A 27,304-nucleotide genomic window follows, 5' to 3' on the forward strand; every position below is an offset into this window, starting at 1 on the left:
CGCTTCACCACAAGCAAAAAGAACTGTATGAAATGTATGAAAGACTACTTTGGGTAAAAATCAGTAAACATTATTACAGTATTTAGAAATTGTCAGCAAAATAATCCGCACTGCCATACAGTTTGCATCCGCCAAGACACAATCTTTCCGGATATCTGCATCTGTGCAGGGCTCTAGTTATGATAACAGATGTTCATGAAATTAGACTTTTGTAACGAAGTTCATGTCATCGTTGATAATTGCTAATATGGAAATATTGTTCAATTGTGTTAACTGGCATTGGTGGTCGTTTTTGTTGTGATTGTCTTAAGGTGAAAAACTGTGTGGTCATCAGCCCATATGGAAAAGGAAAATTTTGAAGGTAATTGTCAAAATGAGGAAGAAATCTTGAAAGAACAATTGCTTGAAGAATAAGAAAAGGAATGAAGAAGGACTCTTTTTACACTGGATGCTCTAATATCACAGTCTGAAGAAAACTAAATGCTCAGCCTATAACTTTGAAAGCCCACAGAAATGATCAACAATAACATTATATTGACTGTTGCTTGTTGTGATGTACTTTTGTCTCTACTGCTGTCTATCATCTCCGATAGATGAGATTACTGTTGTGTTCCGAGTAGAAAATCCTGCCTGAGTATTGGTGCGAAGGAGCTGAAGAGCCAGATAACTTTTTTTTTTTTTTTTTTAGCATGCAATTCTTTTGGTTCGTATATGTTTTGATAACTACTGGTACATGACACACTGGTTCATCATAGTTTTCCAGCTATTCAGTCCCTGTTCTGAGGTGCTGATTTGCATGAGTGGTGTGCAGAACAGTGTCTCCACTGTCTGTGGTCAGGTCATCCCAGCCAGCTGTGGATCTTGGCACTGCTAGAATGCCAGCATAGTACTGTTCGTGAAAAGGACCAAGTGTGCCATTTTTCATTGAATTTATAACTGTTAGGTTCTTCAGTCTGCCAAGACTAATTTTGAATAGATACATTTATAAACTACCTGAAAAATAAACAGCTTAATTAAGACAGAATTACATGTTTTGTTCTTGAGAGATCATAATCTCTCTCTATATATAAAATAACTTGTCCTGACTGACTGACTGACTGATTCATCATCGCCGAGCCAAAACTACTGGACATAAAGAAATGAAATTTTGGGCATATATTCATTTTAAGATGTAGGTGCTCGCTAAGAGAGGATTTTTTGATATTCCATCTATAAGGGGGTGAAAAGGGGAGTGAAATTTGAAAATATGTGTATCTATATCTCAAAAATTTAATAGCTTACAGATGTAAAAATTTGTATTTAGAATCTTCATTAAAAATAAAGAAACACGTATTTTTTGTATTTGGAAAATCCCAATAGGAGGGGTGAATAGGGGTGAAAATTTGTTGAATGCCTTTTATGAGGATACTTATATCTCAGAAACTGAAGATATTACAGACCTGAAAATTGATGTTTGGGATCTCCTTTAATAATAAAGAAACACATATTTTTTGTTTTTGGAAATCCAATTAATGGGGGTTGAAAAGGGGGTGAATTTTTAAAATGAGTGTATCCATATCTCAAAACTTTTAAAGTTTATAGATGAAAAAATTAGTATTTAGAATCTCCTTTAAAAATAAAGAAACACGTATTTTTTTTTGTTTTTGGAAAATCCCAATAGGAAGGGTGGAAAAGGGTGAAAAAGTGGTTGAATGCCTTTAATGAGGCTACTTATATTTCAGAACCTGAAGATATTACAGACCTAAAAATTGGTGTTTGGGATCAACTTAAAAAATAAGGAAACGGGTATTTTTTTCCTTTTTGGAAAATCCAAATAATGGGGGTGAAAATGGGGATGAACTTTTAAAATGAGTGTGTCTACATCTTAAAATTTTAAAAGTTTACAGATGTAAAAATTGGTGTTCAGAATCTCCTTTATAAATAAAGGAACACATATTTTTTTGTTTTCTGTAAATCCCAATAGGAGGGGTGTAAGAGGATGAATAATGGGTTGAATGCCTTTAATGAAGATACATATATCTTAGAAACTGAAGATATTACAGAACTGAAAATTTGTGTATGGGATCTCCTTTAAAAATAAAGAAACACCTATCTTTTTGTTTTTGGAAAATCCAAATAATGGCGGTTAAACAGGAGTGACAAATTGGGATGAATTTTTTGAAGAACTATATCTACAGAATATCTGAGAAACGTAAAATGTTACAGACGTAAAAAGTGGGTATTTGGAATTTCCTGTAAATGTAAAGAAACATAGGTGATTTGTTTTTGGAAACTCCACCTAAGGGGAACTAAAAAGGGGGTGAAATTTTAAAATGAGAATTTCTACAGTATATCTCAAAAAACTTAACAAGTTACAGAAGTGAAAAATGGTATTTTTTATCTCTATTAAAAATAAAGAAACGTGTATTTTGAGTTTTCGGAAATACCACTTGGGTAGAGTGGGAGTGACTGAAAATGGTGCTGAATTCTTTTAATTAGGCTAATGATGTCTCAAAAATAAAGAAATGAAAATGAAGACGTGAAATTTGATATTTGGAATCTGCTTTAAAAAAAAGAAACACGTATTCTCGGAAAATCCAATGAAGGGGGGGGGTGGTCGTTTGAAACAATAGAAAAATTGACTTAATTGTATGAGAATACATACATCTAATAAAAACTATAGTTGTTACAGACGTGAAAATTGGTATTTGGATCTCCTTTAAAACAAAGAAAAACGCGTTTTGGGGGGGGGGGGGGAGTGAAAAGGAGTTAAATTCCTTTCATGAGGACATATAAATAAAAAACTGAAGAAGTTAGATTCGTGATAACTGGTATTTAGAAAATCCTTTACTATTAAAGAAACAAGTATTTTTTGCTGGAAAATTCACTTGGGGGGGGGGGGGGGAGTGTGAAAGGAAGTTAAAAAAGTGAATTATTTTTATGGAGATACTTATATCTCAAAACTGAAAGTAATAGTCGCGAACATTGGTGTTTGGAATCTCCTTTAAACATAAAGAAACACGCCTCCTTTAAATTTTTTATGGGGGGGGGGTAAATAAACTTAATGGTGGTGGGGTGTAAAAGGAGGTGAGACCAATTGATTTTACTGTTCATAATGTACTTACAGGGAGCCTCTGTTGCTCAGGCGGCAGCGCGCCCGCCTCTCACAGCTGGGCTCCGTGTTTCAAATCCCGGTCACTCCATGTGACATTCGTACTGGACAAAACGGAGGCAGGACAGGTTTTTCTCCGGATACTCCAATTTTCCCTGTCATCATTCATTCCAGCAACACTGTCCAATATTTCATTTCATTTGTCATTCATCGATCATTGCCCCAGAGGAGTGCGACAGGTTTCGGCAGCCGGCACAATTCCTATTGTCGCCGCTAGATGGGGCTTAATTCATTCCATTCCTGACCCTGTCGAATGACTGGAAACAGGCTGTAGGTTTTCGATGTACTTATTCTGACCATAAACCGATCATTTTTAATCTTTCCTGGGTTCGTTTTCAACAGCCATCTTTTCCTTCGGAGAGCGTTCTTAGATTTCAGTAGATTCTCCCGGCATATAAATAAAAATTTAAACACAATTGAAATAAACGATAGGTATGAGATTGACCGTCAAATTGTTCACCTCTATAATAAGGTCAATAATGCATGGAAGTATGCCATTCGTATCGCCAGAAACCCCGCACACTTGCCTATGCGCGACAATGGTGCTGGTCACATTGTCAATAATGACAATGGCAGCAGATGTAATTTACCGCCAAGTAGCGGTCTTGCATCTTGCTGTATGGTCCAGAACCTCGATAATAATAATAATAATAATAATAATAATAATAATAATAATAATAATAATAATAATAATATTCTGGACCGTCATCAAATGTGCGGGCCGCGCTGGAAACGGATCCTGGACGGGTAATTACTAAGAATGTAGTCCGGCCGCGGGTTCAGTACCGCCAAGGCACCCAAGACGACACCACGCCGGATCTCTCGAAGGATTTGATCCATATTAAAAATGCTTATAGGAAAATATGACAAAGATTTATGGACCCAATTGACCGGATTGAATACCTAGACCTAGCCCGGGAAGTACGAAGTCGATTGCTGGAGAGAAAGATTGAAAAATGGGAGGAAACTTGCCGTAATCTATTAGAAAACGAGTCAGATCGCGAATTTTGGCGGATTCTCTCAGAAAAAGAATCAGATCACGAATTTCGGCGGATTATATATAAAACAATAAGCATTCAGTTATAAATTTCAGTATAATACCGTAGCGAAGCACGGGTATCTTGCTAGTGTATATATATATAAAATAACTTGTCCTGACTGACTGACTGACTGACTGACTGACTGACTGACTGACTGACTGATTCATCATCGCCGAGCCAAAACTACTGGACATAAAGATATGAAATTTTGCGGATGTATTCATATTAAGATGTAGGTGCTCGCTAAGAGAGGATTTTTGGATATTCCATCGCTAAGGGGGTGAAAAGGGGGGTGAAATTTTAAAATAAGTGCATCTATATCTCAAAACATTAAAAGTTTACAGATGTAAAAATTGGTATTTACAATCTTCTTTACGTATTTTTTTGTTTTGTTTTCAGAAAATCCCAATAGGAGGGGTAAAAAAGGGTGAAAAAGTGGTTGAATGCCTTTTATCAGGACACCGGTAATTATATCTCAGAAACTGAAGATATTACAGACCTGAAAATTGGTACTTTTGATCTCTTTTAAAAATAAAGAAACACTTTTTTATTTGTTTTTGGAAAATCCAATCAATGGGAGGGTGAAAAGGGAGGTGAATTTTTAAAATGAGTGCATCTATATCTCAAAACTTTTAAAGTTTACAGATGTAATTGGTATTTGAATCTTCATTAAAAATAAAGAAACGCGTATTTTTTTTTTGTTCTCGGAAAATCCCAATAGGAGGGTTGAAAAATTGGTTGAATGCCTTTAACTCTTTCCCATGAATTGCATAGTAAAGCGTACTGGGGTCGCACAGTGTCTCCCGCGGGTTGCGTAGTAAAGCGTACTCGACTTTCAAACCGAATTCCTCTGCCATCTGTCTGCTAAACATATAACTTTTTGGAACCAGTGAATTCCCTATGCTTCCTAGATACTACTAAAGTGTTCTTTTATACGTTTTCTTAGATAGAACAGACAGCTGACTGAATGTAAATACATTGCAGCAACATGGCTGCCCATAACCAGTTGATGGCGGAGGATATTTGTTACAAATTAGATCAATATGTTGACAAATGCAATGGTAGTGAGTTTGATGTTATAGGTATGATAATAAAAATGGTATGGGAAGCATTTGGGACAGGATATGAATCTGAGAGAAATCGAAATACGGCACAGGACAGGAAATGTTCATTCAGGTACCGTCTCCTTTTAAAATATTAGGCCTACTTGTAAAAAACATAATTATCAGTTTTAATTCTTCAGTTAATTCTGTTTCGGACTATGAGCCTCTACTTAATTACATAATAGCCTATTCCAACTAATGTCAATTTATCTTCTAATCCCATTCAGTCAAAAATTGTTTATTGTTTGTATGTCCGAGAGGAAGCATGATTTGCTATCTAAATATCTTCATCCGACTGATCCCGAAAATGAAATAAATTGGAAGATTCAGGGTGAATTCCTGCGTTCTCTGCATTACCAAGAAAATAAGAGCCCCATCATGTCCAGCAATTTAGACTCACTTCAAGAACAAGCAATTTAACATTATGCACCATGTTGGATGCTTCCTGATGTATCATTTTGAACAGGGGGGGGGGGGGGGTTATTGCGTGTAATTAGGTGATCTCATTGTATCATTTTAGAATAACTATAGTGTATTTTCCATTGTTACAAAATTTGAAAGTGATATTTTAAGTGGTTTTTACAGAATAAATTATTTAGTGAAAGTACTCCACAACTATACCTGACGAGCAAATTATTACTCTAGGTTTCGCCCGACAGTGAGTCAAAGATATTCCGTAGGAAAGGGTTAATGAGGCTACTTATATTTCGGAACCTGAAAATCTTACAGACCTGAAAATTGGTATTTGGGATCTACTTTAAAAATGAAGAAACAGGTATTTTTTTGTTTTTGGAAAATCCAAATAATGGGGGGGGGGGGTGAATTTTAAAAATGAGTGTGTCTACATCTTAAAACTTCAAAAGTTTACAGATATAAAAATTGGTATTTAGAATCTCCTTTAAAAATAAAGAAACACGTATTTTTTTGTTTTTGGAAAATCCAATTAATGGCAGTTAAACAGGAGTGACAAATTGGGGTGAATATTTGAAAGACTATATCTACAGAATATCTGAGAAACGTAAAATGTTACAGATGTAAAAAGTGGGTATTTGGAATCTCCTATAAATGTAAAGAAACATAGGTGATTTGTTTTTGGAAACTCCACTTAGAGGGGAACTAAAAAGGGGTGAAATTTTAAAATGAGAATTTCTACAGTATATCTAAAAAAACTTAACATGTTACAGAAGTGAAAAATGGTAATTTTTACTCTATTAAAAATAAAGAAACGTGTATTTTTAGTTTTCGGAAATACCACCTGGGTGAAAGGGGGGGGGGGGTAAAAGTGACTGAAAATGGTGTTCAATTCTTTTAATTAGGCTACTGAGATCTCAAAAATGAAGATGTTACAGACATGAAATTTGATATTTGGAATCTGCTTTAAAAGTAAAGAAACACGTATTCTCGGAAAATCCAATAAAGTGGGGGTGGGGGGTGAAAGAATTGAAAAATTAATTGACTTATTTGTATGAGAATACATACATCTAATAAAAACTAAAGTTGTTACAGACGTGAAAATTGGTATTTGAATCTCCTTTAAAACAAAGAAAAACGCATTTGGGGGGGGGGGGAATCATCTTGGGGGGGCGGGAGTGAAAAGGAGTTGAATTCCTTTCATGAGGACACATAAATCAAAAACTGAAGAAGTTAGAGTCGTGATAATTGGCATTTAGAAGATCCTTTGTTATTAAAGAAACAAGTATTTTTTGCCGGAAAATTCACTAGGGGGGGGGGGAGGATTTTGAAAGGAAGTGAAAAAAAAAAGTGAATTATTTTTATGGCGATACTTATATCTCAAAACTGAAGGTAATAGACGTAAACATTGGTGTTTGGAATCTCCTTTAAACATAAAGAAACACGCCTTCTTTTAATTTTTTGGGGGGGGGGGGTTAAATAAACTTAACAGCGGTGGGATGTAAAAGGAGGTGAGACCAATTGATTTTACTGTTCATAATGTACTTATAAGCAGCCTCTGTTGCTCAGGCAGCAGTGCGCCGGCCTCCCACAGCTGGGTTGTGTGGTTCAAATCCCGGTCACTCCATGTGACATTTGTGCTGGACAAAACGGAGGTGGGACAGGTTTTTCTCCGGATACTCCAGTTTTCCCTCTCATCATTCGTTCCAGCAACACTGTCCAATATTTCATTTCATTTGTCATCGATCATTGCCCCAGAAGAGTGCTTGGACAGCTGGCACAATTCCTATTGTCACCGCTAGATGGGGCTTTATTCATTCCATTCCTTACCCTGTCGAATGACTGGAAACAGGCTGTAGATTTTCGATGTACTTATTCTGATCATAAACCGATCATTTTTAATCTTTTCTGGGTTCGTTTTCAACAGCCATCTTTTCCTTTGGAGAACATCCTTAGATTATAGTAGATTCTTTCGGCATATAAATAAAAATTTAAACACATTTGAAATAAACGATAGGAATGAGATTGACCGTCAAATTGTTCATCTCTATAATAAGGTCAATAATGCACGGAAGTATGTAATTTGTATCGCCGCAAATCCCGCACACTTGCCTACGCGCGACAATGGTGCTGGTCACATTGTCAACAATGACAATAGCAGCAGATGTAATTTACCACCAAGTAGCGGTCTTGCATCTTGTTGTGGGGTCCAGAACATCAATAATAATAATAATAATAATAATAATAATAATAATGTTCTGGACCGTCGTCACATGTGGGGGCCGTGCTGGAAACAGGTCCTGGACGGGTAATGATTAAGAATGAAGTCCGGCCACAAGTTCAGTTCCGCCAAGGCACCCAAGACGACACTACACCGGATCTCCTTAAGGATTTGATCCATATTAAAAATGCTTATAGGAAAAGATGGCAAAGATTTAGGGACCCAACTGACCAGGTGGAATACCTGGACCTAGCTCGGGAAGTACGAAATCGATTGCTGGAAAGAAAGATTGAAAAATGGAAGGAAACTTGCCGTAATCTATTTGAAAACGAGTCAGATCGCGAATTTTGGCAGATTCTTGCAGAAAACGGTATCTAAAACACAAAGCATTCAGTTATAAATTTCCGTATAATACCGTTGTGAAGCACGGATATCTTGCTAGTCAGATATAAAGTAACTTGTCCTGACTGACTGACTGACTGACTGACTGACTGATTCATCATCACAGAGCCAAAACTACTAGACATAAAGAAATGAAATTTTGATGATACATTCATATTAACCTGTAGGTGCTCCCTAAGGGAGGATTTTTGGTTATTCCATCGCTAATTGGGTGAAAAGGATGGTGAATTTTTAAGACGAGGGTATCTATATCTCAAAATCTCAAAAGTTTAGAGACGTAATAATTGGTATTTGGAATCTCCTTTAAAAATAAAGAAACACGTATTCCTTTGTTTTTGGAAAATCCCATTAAGCGGGGTGAAAAAAGGGGGGAAAGGGGGTTGAACACCTTTTATGGGGAGATATCTCAAAAACTGAAGATGTTACAGGGATCAAAATTGATATTTGAAATCTTCTTTGAAAATAAAGAAACACGTATTTTTGTGTTTCTGGATAATCCGATGGGTAGGGGTGAACAGGGGTGACAAACGGGGTGAATTTTTAAAAAGACAGTATCGCAAATTATCTCAGACACATAACATATTACAGATTTGAAAACTGATATTTGGAATTTCCTGTAAAAGTAAAGAAACATAAATATTTTTTTTTGGAAAATCCACTTAAGGGGAACTAAAAACGGGGTTGAATTTTTAAAATTAGCATATCTACAGTATATCTCAAAAACTTAACATGTTGCAGATGTGAAAATTGATACTTGGTAACTCCTTTAAAAATAAGGAAACACGTATTCCTTGGTTTTCAGAAAAAAAAAACCTTATGGGGCGGGTGTGAATGAATTGAAAAATTAGTTGAATAATTTGTATGAGAAAATATATACATATATACCAACAAAATCTAAAGTTGTTACAAACGTGAAAACTGGTATTTGGAATCTCCTTTAAAAATAAAGAAACATGCATTTGGTGGGGGAATCAACTTGGTGGGGGGAGGGGGTGTGAAAATGGAGATGAATTCGTTTTACGAGGATGCACATATCTCAAAAGGTGAAGATGTTACAGTCGTGATAATTGGTATTTGGAAGCTCTTTTAAAGAAATGGGTACTGTTTGTTTTTGGAAAATTCTCTTGATTGGGGAGTGTGAAAGGAAGTAAAAAATTGAATTCTTTTTCTGGAGAAACTTATATCTCAAAACTGAACATTACAGACATGGAAACTGGCATCTGGAATCTCCTTTAAAAATAAAGAAACACGCTTTTTTTGCTATTGGCTTTACGTCGCTCCGACACGGATTGGTCTTATGGAGACGATGGGAAAGGGCTATGATTGGGAAGGAAGCGGCCGTGGCCTTAATTAAGGTACAGCCCCAGCATTTGCCTGGTATGAAAATGGGAAACCACGGTAAACCATATTCTGGCTGCCGATAGTGGGGTTCGAACCCACTATCTCCCGAATACTGGATACTGGCCGCACTTAAGCGACTGCAGCTATCAAGTTCGGTGACGCATTTTTTGGGGTGGGGGTAAACCAACTTAATGGGTGAAAAGGAGTTTAATTCCTTGTTATGAGGATACATGTATCTCAAAACTGAAGATGTTACACTTGTTATAATTGGCATTTGGAAGCTCCTTTATAAATAAACATGTATTTCTTCGACTTGAGAGACCGTTTCTCACATGTACAGTTCTATATCGCATGGTCGTCTTAGCCCCAAAAGGTAATGCCACAAACATGGTTTACAAAGAATTTCTGGGGTAAATGAAACTCAATTTTTGGGTCAGTTTTTATTCTTTAGATATTTTCAGATAATGTCTTAGTACAGTGCCGAGGAACGATTACTTTGATCAAATTACGAAATCCATTGCTCGTTTAGAAATATATAAATGTTTATTTCTGTTTAAATCTTTAAAAACTTGAAGTTTGGAAGGGATCTTAATGAAGTCCTCTTTCTCTCCACTCTAGCATAGAATGAGCATTGTTGCAAAACAGTTGCTCTGTCGTTGACGCGAGTCCAGCTGAGTAGTCAGTCCGTTGACTTTCCGCCATGCTATCCCCACACTGGCTAGATAAATAAGATGCCGTATTTTACTTTTAGGTGCTTTATTTTTAGTGCTCACGTTGTTGTTGTTGCTGTTGGTGTTGTTGTTGTTGTTGTTGTTGTTAGCATCATGTTAAAATTGTTTTGTAAACTATGTAGGGATTCTTATTGAAAATCTAATGGGCTGCCTATTATACCAGTAATTTTACGTTATGTCATTTTTGCTTACGTCAACTGTTTTGGAACTGTACTTGCAGTTTATTATTATTATTATTATTATTATTATTATTATTATTATTATTATTATTATTATTATTATTATTATTATTGCAAATGAAAATCCACAGCCTGTTTCCAGTCATTTGACCATTTCAGGAATGGAATGAATGAAGCCCCCATCTAGGGGCGAGGATAGGATATGTGCTGGCTGCTGAAGCCTGTCGCACTCCTCTGGGGCAATGATAATTGACTGACAGATGAAATGAAATTTTAATGGAGAGTGTTGCTGGTGTGAAAGATGACAGGGAAAACCGGAGTACCCGGAGAAAAACCTGTCCTGCCTCCGCTTTGTCCAGCACAAATCTCACATGGAGTGACCGGGATTTGAACCACAGTATCCAGTGACGAGAGGCCGGCGTGCTGCCGCCTGAGCCACGGAGGAGGATTCATTATTATTATTATTATTATTATTATTATTATTATTATTATTATTATTATTATAAAAAATCTGGTGTGGAAGTTTAGTTTTGCTTGGCGTATGTATGTGGCATTGCAGTGTGTTACTTGACATATTGTCATTAGACAACCCCTAAATTGTTTTAAAAACAAATTAAATTATAACCATAATTAATGCCTTTGCTGGTGGGACCTAGTGTTTATGGTGCAGTATGTCTTCTGGTATGGGCTAGAGCAATTTTGTTACTTTCATTGATCTGTCTCAGTCTTACCCGTGGCTTTCACAATATGATAGTGATTGAGGTATGAGCGATGCTACTAATGCCATTCCTTATGCAGCCAGTCCATGCTATGAATGGTGTGAAAATGTTATTCATAGGGTCAGTTGGTGCATGCATTTCAGTGGGCTTGGGAGACTGATATGTAATAACTTCTGGCTCAGTGAGGAAAGCAATGGGAAACTTCCTCGCTCATTTCCCCAGTACACTTAGTGTTGCTTAGGCCATCTACGACAGCTAATGGCGGAACTGTTGAGGATCCATCCAGCCTTTGGGCTGAGGACTGAACACACAATAATAATAATAATAATAATAATAATAATAATAATAATAATAATAATGTGCGCACTAAAAATAAAATGCCTCAAAAGTAAAATATAGCATGTCATTGACCTAGCCAGGGTGGGAGGCGAACCATGGCAGAAGGTCAACAGACTGACTACCAGCCCAGCCAACGACTTTCTATTCTATGCTAGAGTGGAGAGAAGAGAGGGCTTCATTAAGATAAGTTCCAAATTTAAAGTTTTTAAGGATTTAAACAGAAATAAACATTAACACATTTCTAAATATTTTGAATGTGATTTCAAGAACGAAACATGTCATTCTGTTTTAATTAAGTTGTTTCTTTTTCAGATATAATTCTCTTACCACATGGTTTTTGCTTTTTTTCCAGGTAGTTTATAAATTTATTTATTAAAAAAATGGTTGCGGCAGACTGAGGAACCTATCAGTTATAAATGAACTGAGTTGGAACTGAAGAGATGGCTTCAGATATCACAAAAATCGATTTTCATTGATGGAGCATTTCAAATGATTTGCATTGCTTTTACCCACGACATTCCAGTTGGTTAATATTGTATTCTGACAAGAATACCGATATCTTTGTATGTAAAGTTCGGTTTAATATTTATCTGTGTCTGTTACAGCTTCATGGGGAAGTGATAGCTGGATGTTAATGAAACTTTGATTTTCAGTTTAGAGTAAAATCTTTATTAGTTGTCCAATACATTTCACCAGGAGGGGCTGCTTCAAAAGCATAAAACTGGAATTCTTTTTACGGTTGGCTTTTACACGAAAATAGATCATGGCGTATTTTTGTTATATACTTGTGAAAAATAAGGGAAATATCAGTGGCTGTCATGTGGAAGTTTAAGATCAAGGGCCAGTAATTAGCTCTATAGACTGTAAAGAGATTTGCTAAGGAGGTTGTTCTGGCAACATTTTAAAGTCTTTATAAACCTGCCAGTATTCTTTTACTATTAATGGAACCTGGCTTTCTTTTATACTGGAAGGGAGAGATCAGACCAAGATTAGACATAACGAGAAAAAATGAAACTTCACAGGGCCGCAGAGCAAGGAAGAGTGCGCTTCACAACATGCCACAGTTGGGGAAAGACATGCCCGCTTATGAGACTCGGAATCTGGAGAACTGTGTGAGGGTGGACAAAAATGTCATAATGCACATGCTGGGTGATTTTCCTGTCAACGGCGGGTACTACAGCTAGTTTATTTGAAAACTGTTATGGGGAGTAAATTTGCATTATGTAATTTCATAAGAATCATTGACTATATGTGCATTGTTAAGGAATCAATATGTGAATATATTATGACTGCTGTGGATTTTTATACTGTAATATTTAGAATTATGATGTACTAGTAAACTATTTTGTTGTAAAATATATTAACCCTTGCTTTTTTATTTTTTATTTTTACAGACAAGAAGTATGATGACAATTAATGAAGCCACAGCAGCTGTTCACATGGATCTATCGGTAAAATTTGCTGTGGGAGTTGGTCTCTGCACAAATACAGTTTTAACTTTGGGCACTGAGCGACATTTACCATTCTATAAAGCAGCCTGGACTGGAGAGGTATAAAGTTTTAATCATGAATCTCAATCATCTCCTGTTAATATTTGGAATATGATTTCTAATATAGTTAGTATTTTCTGTTCATGGTGTTCACAGATTTTAAGCTGCCTTGCTTTAACTGAGGTGTCTCATGGTAGTAACACGAAGAAGATGAGAACAACGGCAACGTATGATCCTAAAACAAGAGAATTTGTGATTCACACCCCAGATTTCCTTGCAGCAAAATGTTGGGTCGGAAATTTAGGTAATTAAATTAACATTTTTGTACTTCGAGAAATCACAACTGTATTTGAAGAACTTCATTGACCATGTGTGAGATAAGTTCTTTTTACGGTTGGCTTTTATACGAAAATAGATCTTACATTGCAGCTTAATAAATGATAGATTTTGCATGCAAAATTTTAAAACAGTTCCTTAAAATTGCCCACATACTATGTAATGAGCATGAAATAGTATGGTGAGGAGAAAATCAGATGAACCCGAACACTAGCAGATTTCAGTGGTGCTTTTGACACAACAGAATTACAAAAATTACTGAAGAAAATCGAATCTTACTGGTTTGACTCTTAGTTAACACTCAAGTAGTTTTTACATCTTATTTGAATGATTGTTGGCAGTGGGTAACAGTCATGATAGCATTTCAGAATGGGGATCTAGGAAAGTAGGCACCCTGCAGGATAGTGTTAACCACTACTTTTTTGGTTGTACGTCAATGACATCTCATCTATACTAAAATCATGTAGTTACCATTCATATGCAGATGATCCTTAAGCAAATTACCAGATTCAGTACAAAACATAAATGCTGACTTGAACCAACTAATTGAATACAATACAGTAGAAGAGGCTTCTCACAAACTCATCAAAAACACAAAATTCTTGGCTCTTAGAAGCTCTTATGCATGAACAACAGTACACATATTCAACCCTTCTAATAAACGATAAAATTGAAACCTTGGCATGACTATGACTGAAACTCTAAATTTGATGGAAGAAACCAGAAATTTATGTCTAAAGGTTTTTGTTTCTCTTCATCCATTGTAAAGAAACAGACGTCTTACCACCGGACATGCAACAAAGACTTGTCCAGACTTTAATTCTTCCTATCCTCGTCTACTGTGATGTAATCATTTTTGACGCAACTTAGGAATCGAATGATGAAAGTTGAGCAAGCTTTGAACTGTTGCCCCAGATTCATTTTTAACTATGATGCCCATATAACTTCCTACTATCAAGAACTCCACTGGCGAAAACCTGACAAAAAACGTAAATGTCATAAACTTGTATTCATACACAAACTCTTACACAGCAACCTGCCTCAGTACATTTCCTCTAAATTGCACACGCACACACACTCTCTCTCTCTCTCTCTCTCTCTCTCTTGTTTGTGTAGACCTAGTTGATAGTTGTGTAATATGTAAATTTAATTTATCTGCATGTGAGCAATATTTTTTCATATTGATTAATGTACAGTATACTATTTTAATTTTAATGCAACTCTGCTAGATTATAGGTCACTGTATCTGCAGATAAGTGTTGTAAATGTAGTGTAAGAGAGGACCAGGAGCCATAACTGCGCCACTTGAAAGAAGCCAAATAAATAGTGTTGAGTATCTTCAGTTGAAAGTCCGTCCTTCACTGGACATCTGAGTTCATGCCCTGTAATAACATAAATTTCATAAATTACACTGGACAACAAATTTTTACATTTTATTTGAGACCTGAATGGAATCTATCTAAAACAGTGAAATGCTGAACACATGTTTGGCAATAGAAATGCATGTTTTGGCCCCAGCGTAGTGTTAATTACAATATATTCCTTTCCTAAAAAAATCTACTTATTGTTGTCTATCCTCTAATACTTTGTTGCTTACCTTGATCAGATTTGCCGTATGCTTACCTTCCTGTTGTTTTCTTGTTCAGGAACATCACTGATGTTTAATCAGCTGTAGTAGGCAACCCTACTTTTAGTTTTCTTTGTAATATTTTTCTAAAATTGGGTTTTGGTTGTTTCATATGAACACCAGGTTCATCAATCACCTCTGTGTTAAAGAAATGAAATCTCAGTGACTTTTAGCCAATCGTTTCTTGTAGGATGTCAATAAAGTCATTATGAAGCTCACAGAGTTTTCTGTTTTTCCTTAAATTTTATACTACTTCTAGGAAACTCTTCTTACCTCATTCTCCTCAACATCATTTAAAAGTGCTCATAGTTAAAATCTTCCAAACGTCAAACGTTTGGACCTGAAGGAAGATCCTCCTTGATTTCACTACTCAACAAGGTTTTCATAACATTGACAAGAATAACTATTTTTAGGTAATTTGTATGTCCTGATTACAAATATGGCCGTGGAAAATTGCCTACACGTCACATTCTTTTATAACCATATTTTTAGTTAGTGAATCATATAAAAATGTGTTAAAACCTACCCGCTTTGAAAGAGGTTATGTTCTTTAATATAGATCTTTTACACAAATACGTGTAATTTGGTCTTTTAAAGTATCATTTGAAATATACTTTCTCTTTTGTGGTTTGAATAAGTGTTACCCTTCGCGGTGCTTTATTGTTTTATTACCCTTATTATGCAACTGCATGGAGGTTAGGCACATCCGGCTGTAACTGATTAATGGAATGAAAAATTGTTGCTTGCCATTGTATTGTGAAAATACAGTTGCTTGCTGTTTTGTTGTGAGACAGATGTTTAGTTCTGATTGTGGAAGTGTTGTGAGCTGTAGTAGTTATTCTGCAATAGTGTTAAATGGATCGCAAACGTCATTTATAGGAAGAGGAGTTAGAGATTGGAATAACTTACCAAGGGAGACGTTCAATAAATTTCTAATTTCTATGAAATCATTTAAGAAAAGGCTAGGAAAGCAACAGATAGGGAATCTGCCACCTGGGCGACTGCCCTAAATGCAGATCAGTATTGATTGATTGATTGATTGATTGATTGATTGATTGATTGATTGATTGATTGATTGATTGATGTAAGAATTCTCCAAATAGTTTCTGCTATGTTTGTGGGGAATTAACCTTGAAATCACAATGTCAATCAATTATAGACAATGTAAAAAGAGCATATTATAGTATGTGAACCTTTTCTTGAGCCCAAGTTCGCATTCAGCACTATGGAGCTCAGGGATCAAGAAAAGGTTCGCGTATTATACTTGTATTTTGGCTGTAAAGTAGGTGATCGAGGAAAAAATTGGGCACCACACGTGTGTTGTGTAACATGTTACGTGAAATTAACAGAGTGGTTGCGGGGATAATATGACAATGTCTTTTGCTGTTCCAATGATTTGGTGTCAGCCTACCGGTCATCTGGAAAATTGTTACTTCTGTATTACCAAAACAGAGGGATTTTCAAGGAAAACTAAAGGTAACATCATGTATCCTAATCTGCCATCAGCCACAAGACCCGTGCCACATTGTCTGGAGCTTCCCGTCCCTATCCCTCCCCCCCAGTGGGGAAGATTGTCATTCCAGAGGAACATGAACAATCAGAATCCTCAGAATACCCTTCAACTTCCGCTGATCCTACCTACATTCCCGAACATCATAAAACACATCTGATATGACAGGCAGAACTTAATCATCTAGTTATAGACTTAGGTCGTTCCAAGCAACGTGCTGAACTATTAGGTTCTAGAATATAAGAATGGAACTTATTAGCAAGAGATACCAAGATTTCAGTGTTCAGAAAATGAAATGATAAGTTGACTACTTATTTTGCAATGGAAAATACTGTTTGTGCGTGCAAAAATGTGATCGGGCTGATGGATGAATTTGATATTGAATACAATCCAGAAGAATGGAGACTGTTCATCGATTCATCAAAACTAAGCTTAAAAGCAGTTTTATTATACAATGGCAATACAAAACCTTCCATTCTAGTGGCTCATTCAGTCGCTATGAGAGAAACTTACAAAAACGTGTCTCTGATTTTGAATGCAGAAATTATAATGAATATCGCTGGGCAATTTGTGGCGATTTGAAAGTATTACATGTGATAAATATCATTTTTGATCCGTATTGATGATATTTGGTTGGAATAATAACAATAAGTTAATTTATTAATTTGACCACCTAATCAATACAATAAGTCTTGTCTTAGTTGATTTACATTGGCATGTTAACTTTTTTTTTTGCTAGGGGCTTTACGTCGCACCGACACAGATAGGTCTTATGGCGACGATGGGATAGGAAAGGCCTAGGGGTTGGAAGGAAGCGGCCGTGGCCTTAATTAAGGTACAGCCCCAGCATTTGCCTGGTGTGAAAATGGGAAACCACGGAAAACCATCTTCAGGGCTGCCGATAGTGGGATTCGAACCTACTATCTCCCGGATGCAAGCTGGCATGTTAACTAAAATGGTACATGTTTCGCCTTGTATTTAGGCATCATCAGCCATTACTTTAACCTTAAAATGAAATTAGGCACTTGATTTACATATACATGAAATAAAACAAATTTTTAAAAAGCCTTGGAGAGACTTGAACGAAAATTAACATATGGTAAAATACTTGTAATGAAGTTGGTTTTAAAGATATTACAATGAGTATTTGTAATATTGACATTCGAAGGCTTCTATTATAATTAAAATGAACAATGCAATAGTCTGTTATGAACAAGTGATAAGATTGCTACAAAATAATGTTGGCCGACCAGCGGTTACAACGAAAATGACGAAGAAAATCGTATTTAATAAAAAATAATGTTGAATGAAATAATGATGAAAGATGGTCAAGTGACCTGCAATTATTTGTTTACAAGAGTCGAAAGTCGATGGCATATGGTGATGAGGTTCACTTTGATAAAAAAATACTAAGTTGTAGTTGAAGGTTGAAGAACTATGATTAAATTGGACCTTTATGAACCATGTCAATTTGATGCAATGCTAAAATGTTAAGAATGTGGGTTTATTGACATTCTAGTCGAAACGGCAGTGTGACAGTTGAATCTGTAAAAGAAAACCAGAAACGTGGTGTTAATTGTGTGAAAAAATTGTAATAAAATGTTTAAGTGGAAATTGTGTGCACTTACCATTTGACGATGGTGAGGGTAATTTGTTACGTTATTAACTGAACGTTGTTGTCGACTGTCGGCTTCTTACTATGAGTGTTATAGCTGTAGGGTTGAGTTGGAGGGGGATCTGTTTGCGAAGGCGTGACTATGGGCTTGTTTGTAGTACTTGGAGGGGAGCTACTATTGGTGGGAGAGAAAGAGGGAAGTGTATTGCTGCGCGTATTGTAACGGTGAGATGTCGTTGGAGGGAGCGATATTACAGTGGGTGTGGCTATGAGTGTATTGGTTGCATTTGAATTAGAGGTGCTGATGGTGAGGGGAAGGGAGGGGAGTGTATTAGTTGTAGAGGAGGTAGGAGGGCTTATTAATTTGAGGTTGAAAACTTTTAAGAATATATTGGTGAGGGGAATTGATTCTTGTAATACACAAAATCTGCTCGTACAAGGGGATTTTTTAATCAATAATGTCATTTAAGTTCTTATCTTTGTTAAAATGCTGGTCGAGGAAAATTAATAAATTTTCGTACTCTGTCATAAGTTTACTTTTATCGACTCTTTTGAGGATATGAAGGTCTTGTTCTGTTATAGTAAATTTATGTTCTGTGTCCCTCATGTGGTTGGCCATTGCGGAAAATTTATTATGTCTTTGTGCATTATAATGCTTGGCATATCTGGTGGAGAAGCTGCGGCCAGTTTGGCCAACATAAGAAAAATTACATGTAGAGCATTTTAGTCTGTATATCCCTGATCCAGAGTAACTATTGTCTGTGATGTTAATAGAGTTATGGTTAAAGAATAAATTATGATTAGTGTTTTTTGTTGTATAGGATATTTTTACATCGTGCTTCATTAATGAATTGGTTATCGGATAAATACCATGGTTAGTGAACGTGAATCTAGCGTATTTTGGTTTGGCAGGTTTCAATGGGGTTAAATTTGTAGCTAGTTTTAATTTGGTTTTGTTGATGATTTTATCTATTATATCTGTATTAAATCCGTTGAATTTAGCTATTTCTTTAATGAATTGTAATTCTTTCTTTAAATTACTAGAGGACATAGGGATTTTTAAATGCCCTATACATGGTGGCCCACTTAAACGTTTCACCGCAGATATATCTGGAACAACAAGATATATTGAAAAATGACTTTCACAGTCATGAAGACAGGGAAGGGGCTAATTAAAGTAAATATTATGAGCCAGTCAAAAATGTAGGAAAATAATACTTTCAACATCAACTTACGTTTTTTTAAATGGACACCCTGTATTATTTCGTGCGCAATCGTTAACATGAAAAATCACATAAGTAATGGCGTTTGTTTCCTCGCAATAGGTCAATTATATCCCGAGATATTGCAACGTGAAGTTGACGCTTGAGATAAACGAAACGCGCAGCAGTTGCATATCCCGAGATTCCAGCACGAATCTCACGGTCCTCTTACTTACGATATGATTGCCGTACTACGAAGGGACAGGCGCTATACTTAATGCTATTTGCACTGCTATCAAGAGGGATGAAAATAAGATAATGATTTCCTGCCACATCAAAAGGATATGTAAATAACGGTTTCTCTCTTGCGTGTTTTATTTACCTACACAGTACATTGCAGTACTCTGTACTGTACTACTTCAGAATGTACATAATTCGTACAGCAAAGTTACTGTAACGAAATTCTCTTATTTTCATCCCTCTTGATAGCAGTGCAAATAGCATTAAGTATAGCGCCTGTCGCATTGTAGTACGGCAATCATATCCTGAGTAAGAGGACCGTGAGATTCGCGCTGGAATCTCGGAATGTGCAACTGCTGCGCGTTTCATTTATCTCAAACGTCAACTTCACGTTGCAATATCTCGGGATGTAATTGACCTATTGCGATGAAACAAACGCCATTACTTATGTGATTTTTCATATTAACGATTGCGCACGAAATAATACAGGGAGTCCATTTTAAAAAACGTAAGTTGATGTTGAAAATACTATTTTCCTACGCTTTAGACTGGCTCATAGTATTTACTTTAATTAGCCCCTTTCATGCCTTCATGCCCATGAAAGTCATTTTTCAGCATCTCTTGTTGTTCCAGATATATCTGCGGTGAAACGTTTAAGTGGGCCACCCTGTATATTAGACTGTGATAAGTGGCTTTTTTTTTTTTATGAGAGTTGGGATGTAAAGAATCATTTTTTAAGGTTGTTGGAGAAAAGGTGTGTTTTCTGTATATTTGGAAGTCAAACTTGTTTGATACTCGTGTGATTTTGATGTCTGAGAAATTTAAAGAGCTATTGATTTCATCTTCTTTAGTGAATTTAATGTTATTATCCAAATTTTTAAGGACGTGTTTTGCATTTCAGTACGTTTTCATAAATATTGTGTTAGTTTGAATTAGCACGTAAATTTGACGTATTTGAAATTTGTGTTGTGCATTCCATATAAAGCATCAAAAACTTCTGTGACACTATATGGCGTCACACATGACCATGGTATGGTGAGATAAAGTTTACTTAGTACATCATATCAATATATCCCAAGATTATGTAAACTGCATACAAGGCGTATAATTGCTGTGGCACTAGTGGAATACTCTTGAAATTCATGCCTGGCACCAGTGGAGTACTGCAGTGTGCTACAATCGGCTAGGTACTGAACGCGTAAAGTGATGAGCAGGGATAGAGATTTCACCAAGACATTGCTACAATGGGCAACAGTATCAAGGAGGATAGGATCCTCCAGTGATGGGGAATTATTGCTGGTTTTTACAAAGGGAAGATTCCAGTTCACATAAGAGAAAAAAATAAGGTACTTTTCTCTATTTTGTTGCGTGAAGAGTAGTTTTTATTAGTCTTAATAGCTGGTCAGTTATTAATATACCATTTCTATCTTATCTAAGCTACCATTGACATTTTTCATACAAAAATGGGAACAAAGTAATTTTTAATAGATCAGAAATCCTGATTTATTCAATGTATCAAGTAAATTCTATAACACAAAAACGTAATGTGTTACAAACTTTTCACTGTCATTTTCGTGTTCGGCGCATGCAAGGTAGTTAAGATCAGCCTATTTTATTAATGTTATGGGGAAAATAGTTCAAATTTGTTGAGTAGAGATTTTACCCCACTAATTTCTGGAAATATTATTAGACATTTGAATGCCAGTCCATTTAGTGAATGTAACAATATTCTATGAATATTGGTGGACCATCAACATCATATTGCTTGTGGGATAGCTTAGCTATAAATCAAAGCAATAAAATACCGTATTTACTCGCGTATTAGACCTATTTTTCTTCCACTTTTACAGCCAAAAAAGTTAGGGGGATGGCTTCTAGGGTATAAGGAGCTGTAAATTGTACATCTAAACATTCTACACTATTCTTAAACAAACTTATGAATGTATTTGAGTTATACTGGCTATTTTCATTGGTAAGCAGTATTTCTAAATGTAAAATGTAAAAAGACAATAAATAGTGTACATGACTTTTAGGCGTACATATAAAGAAAGTATAGTCGGTTTTAGTTACTCGTATACTATGTCATTTGTTTCATCTCATTAATTCCTCTGATTAGTTTGATGTCAGGAAGGGCTTACGATCGTAAAAACTCGCTACGAAAATTTGTGTCGCTTCGTACTCGATCCTGTAAGGAAAAGGGATAAGCGAATCGTATTATCATAATATGCAATATTGATAGAAAAGAACTTAATGGCCAGTCATTTGTCTCTGTCAGTTGAGCACTAAGCCTACCGCACAGTAAACCTGAGTAAATTTAATCACTGCTTTAATTTGAATTTTCGTGTTGTGTTGCCAACTTCCGTGGTACGGGTATGTTGTCATCTTCACTGCCATCTCGTCAGCCATGCATCGAGAGCACTCGAGGTCCCGTCTTTATAATACTTTTAAAAATAGTTTAGTTCCCGACTATTGAGTCCAAATTGTGATTCCCAGATGGTTTCTGGAGAGTTTGTGTTTGTGTTAGCAGAAGCCACTCCTTCCGAATAAAGACGTGCTACAGAAAGCGTGCCAAACCACCAGCTGATAAGTAGCGTATGTTACGAGTTGTACTTCTGAATGTAATACATAGTGACTGGAAGCGTTTTTTGCATAACTGCGGTTATTGAAAACCAAACCCTGATTTTTTAAGTATATTTCATGCTTGTTTTCCACATTTATCACATCAGGATTGACCTAAACAGCTGTAAATGAGATAAGAGAGATCACATTGTTTCGGTTAGGTATGCTATAAAGTAGCCCGTGTAGTGCCAGAAGTTCCATGACGGGAAGATTAAATATAAATAACAGGAAAGTTTACTGCATTTATGGATATCTGCAGGTGTGGCGTTAATGCATTTTATTATCATAATGTTTAATGTCGTACGATCGTTGTCTCCACAGGTCACTTCGCAAAAACATCTAATCTGAGACTTGAGTATGTACGGCTGACATCCCAGACCTATACTCCTAGGATAACATGTGACGTCCTAAATCTATTGTCGGGCGGAAACTGGGTCGTATTATGCTTCCCCTGGCACATCAGGCGAACTAGCAATTTCAAACAAACCCTGACATTTCAGTTGTAAACCTGGTCAGACTAATAACACGCAATGGAACAACGTCTCTTACTATTAAACGAACGCAAGTCGGAAAATGCAGTAAGTCTCTATCTCGTTACAAAACGTGAACTCGAAAATAAATATTGTGTGGTGAGCAATCCCCCAACTCAAACACGATCTCAGCATGCGCAATGAAGTTTTAGGAAGAATAATAATTCCCAACACACGTCTACCATTTAGTGGATGTTGTCCAAAAATAATAATCACCACCGCAATGGAAACCCTCAAATCGCCTACCGTCATTTCCAAATATTCATATCCATGACTATCCAGTGAAACGAAATTCAATAAATTTACACGGTCAAACAACACCAACCGTGTATTCTAAATGCTCTTTTATCCTTGAGGTCACATTATCCTAATATTCATACTGACTTTACGTAACTAGTCGCTTGAATTTTACTACCAAGATTTTAAATCTTTACTAGAATCGTTTTTCATTTGGGATCTTACTAGAAATCTACTGTCCATCACACAGTAGTCGTCTCAATTTTCGGATTGTTAGCGGAATACACTACAGCCTGCCACATAAAATCTCACATTTAATATACAGCCTGTCTCACAAATCCTTCCTCAGCAAACATAGCCTGTCTCAAAACTCATTCTCCTCGCCTTATCCCGGCGGTATTACTTAAAATCCAGGCTCCCTTTCACCTTCAATATTTCTACCAATCTCATCTCCACATATATAAATTCTTAGCTCTCAATCCATTTTTATTATATTTAAAGACCCTTTTCAAATTTCAATCCTCTTGTGAAAAACAATAACCATTATAAAATACACCTCTTTATTTTACTGTTACTACAACTTTCTGACCTCGAGAAAACAAGAACACACCGCGATTTTCCGTATCATCGACATACACGATGTCACAAAATTTTACTTCCCATGAATAAAACATAACTTTATCGGATTTCACTGGAAATTTTCTAAATGCCTGCGATCCTTGTAAAACATACTTGTTAAATGCACTTTTAAGATAGGAAAATTTTATCCCGCGGTAGACATTATTATTATTATTATTATTATTATTATTATTATTATTATTATTATTATTATTATTAATTTTGACAAAAATTTCTGAATTCAAATGATATTTCAAATTGACATTCGCCACGACTACTTTATCATGATCAGCTTCCTAATTTTACTCACTTCGGACAATATCTCGAAGAACAATAACACAAGATTCCAACGTTGCATTTTATAGTTTCTTGACGTGAATTTTACAAAACTAAAATTTTCACACGCTGACCAAAAATTATAACACTTTTCGCCTGATAATTACAAATATCACCCGACACGCCTTGAAAAATTGGTTGGGACAAACAATAAGTCTAACTACAACATAATACAAAATATAGACAGACCTGCATTGATGTCATCTTCAATATTCTGGCTACATTTAGCCAGCTGCCCTCGTGCTTAGCCGCACATGGATACAAGGAACATCATCTTCTTAAACATATCTATCTTACAAATACTGCCTTTTCACACGTTATTAAATGACAACATAAATCACGCACTTCCTTCGTTATGATTTTGTACAGCAAACCTCCTTCGTTCTGCAGTCGACTGCAACTGTCTCCCTTCTCCCCAGACTCGGCTTCATTCACCCTAATACAACAGGTGTTCCACCGATAACGAAATCAAAACTACTCTGACTAGCTTCCCAACTCCCTTAACACTTTCCAACACACACGAGGTGATACAATAAAATCAGCTATGTATTTAAACAGACGCCTATGCTTTCACAGTTTTGTCGGCGAAAGTTCAGAAAATTTTCTATCACCTTCCCTTTCTAACAGTAGATGTGAACCATAGTCACGAACATGTACTAAGTTATTTGGAGATCAATCTTATATACTTTTTCTGCCGACGACGGGCGCAAGCTTCCGCTGCTTCAGTAACCAAACCGATACTGAGAAATATGCAGAGGGGGGTTTCTTTTATAGTCTTATGAGGTGACGCTACTCACACCACTAAGCTTGATTACGCAGTCTGCTAATTTCGCGTCCAATAGACCGATTTTCATGAAACTTGTTCCAGAATTCCGGACAGACTTGCGATTTATTTAGATGTTAATCTCATAATTTTACCACACTCGCGACAGGTGAAATAAATTATTTCTGCCCGGGCTTTTCGCGGGTTTTCTTCATCCATTGACTTTGGCACGTGGAGCTAGTCCACTGATCTGACGCTGATTTGTACCTAGGCTTAACTGCATTTATATTTACCCTTGGGTCCTGTCTTCACGTAGGGTTTAAGAATAATTTAGATTATTTATTTCTGTATTTACTGTGTTGCCAAAATCTCTCGTTACGAAGAATTCCGTGAATATAAAATATTGTTGAATATTCGCAGTCCACCGAAGTGTCACGGTATTTCACGAGCTTGCGGCTCGGCCTGACACGGGGCGCTCGCTCCCACGAGGCAGCCAGACTCACGAAATGGCCGCCGTCAAACAAATAAGAGTAGCTTGTTATTTGAAATAAATATTGAGAAAAATAAAAAATAATTTTCTCATTGTAGAATTATGGGTTCAATACATAACGGAAACATACATCCTTAGTTGTTTTTAACACATGATAAAACAAATCTCTTATGGAAATAATAAAAATATTAATCTTATAGTTGCATATAACATATTTACTTAGCCAAGCATTCAGTCAAAGCCCTTGAACTATGGTTGGGAGGGATAAATTTGAGATATTTCTTTATATTAGCAGTTTTGGCAGGTTTGATACAAAGTTCTTTAGTGTAGTGTATAGCAAGGTTATTAAGAGTTGATACCATCACTATATTTCCTTTATATACATTTTATATTTTGTATCACCTTTTTATTTTGTTTTTTTCCTCTCGTGGTGTGGCATTTCTCCTTAAAGAGAGATTCCAATAAACCTTTAAAGTCTCTTGAGCATTTCTTGCTTCACTTCAGTGACCTTGACATTTCAATGACACATTTCTAATTTTTCCTATCCATTCTTCACTACTATACAGAGTACTTTCCCTTCTTAATCTTTTACTTAAAACTGTAAAGTCTCTGTCAGAAGGCTGGATAGTAGTATTTGATATATGAAAAACTCCCAGTTTGCACTTAACTAGACAGAAAATATACCATTGTGCTATTTCTATTTTGATTCTTGCAAGCACAGGAAAAAAAAGTAAGCTTTTTTTTACATATGCAGGCACATACATCGATAGAACGTGATGTATGGACTCTTCCTTGCAGTTCTGTATGTGGATACATATAAGCTTCATTATTTGATGATTGAGCTCAATAGCTGCAGTCGCTTAAGTGCGACCAGTATTCGGGATATAGTGGATTTGAACCCCACTGTCGGCAGCCCTGAAGATGGTTCTCCAAGGTTTTCTGTTTTCACACCGGACAAATGCTGGGGCTGTACCTTAAGGCCACGGTTGCTTCCTTCCCATTCCTAGCCCTTTCCTGTCCGATCATCACCATGAGACCTATCTGTGTCGGTGCGACGTTAAGCAACTTGCAAAAAAAAAAAAAAAAAAAAAACCTGATGTGGTATGTATTCCAAACAGATTTGTGGGAATGGTACATTTTGTGTGTAGTCCATCGTTATTGTTTACAAACCATTTTCATTTCTGGCTCTTTCAGTCAAAATTTTTGTCTGATGATAAAACTTTCTATTTTTCTTCATGGAGCTCTAGGTGAAGATAAAGTTGTTTGCAAAGGACATATTTTCTGCATGAATCTTCGCACCTAGATTCTTACTTCTAAAGCAGACATCGACTTTGTTTACCAAATGCATAGTTAAAAGTTCTCCGTATAATGTTGGAGGAAAACCTCCCTATAACCCTTTTAAACAAACTTCCTAACTTATACAAACCACTGGTACTAGTGCAATAATTCATTCACAATAAATGTATTGATCGGTGGAACATTTTTCTTGTCTATTACATTGAATCCAATCAATACGGAATATGAAACTTATAAATAATATACGGAAGCCAACCAGGCAAAACGTAATGCATACAAATACCAAAACCTAAAAATCAAACTAATGAACGCAACCAAAAGCATTGCCTTCTTGAAGGAATGCCTTTCAAACAACTTAACACCAAAATTTCTCCAGAAATACAATAACAAACATAGACAAACTGCTCAGACACGCAAAACACTAAACAAGACTAATGAAATTTGGTTAAAAGAAGAAATAAAATTCCTATATCATAAGAAACAACATCTCAATAATGAACTTTATTCAACAAATCTCAAAGTATCCCATGAACTCCCACATAGCTATTGGAATTACTCTCAACAAATTTCTAGAAATAAAATAGAAGATTTAGCCATAAAGAAACAAAACACATTAAACAAAAAACTGGAAACACTGAAACAACAAAGCAAACCGAAACCACTAACCATAACTGAAAATAAAGATCCTTCTCATCTTAACAAGAATTCCTAACATAAATTCCACCCACCCGTAAAAAATCTCACACTAACCGTATTTG

At 36.1% G+C, this 27,304-nt stretch overlaps 1 protein-coding gene across 1 annotated transcript in view; it reads left to right on the top strand.

Annotated features, from left to right (window-relative positions):
* LOC136864712 (peroxisomal acyl-coenzyme A oxidase 3) overlaps positions 1–27,304 on the top strand; it is a 297,560-nt gene that overhangs the window by 51,140 nt on the left and 219,116 nt on the right. Inside the window, exons 4-5 of the mRNA XM_067142046.2 lie at positions 13,032–13,187; positions 13,284–13,431. Of these exons, the coding sequence (XP_066998147.2) occupies positions 13,032–13,187; positions 13,284–13,431 (304 nt within the window). The remainder of the gene's footprint in view (positions 1–13,031; positions 13,188–13,283; positions 13,432–27,304) is intronic.

This window comes from Anabrus simplex, chromosome 2, assembly GCF_040414725.1.
Source record: "Anabrus simplex isolate iqAnaSimp1 chromosome 2, ASM4041472v1, whole genome shotgun sequence".
NCBI lineage: Eukaryota > Metazoa > Arthropoda > Insecta > Orthoptera > Tettigoniidae > Anabrus > Anabrus simplex.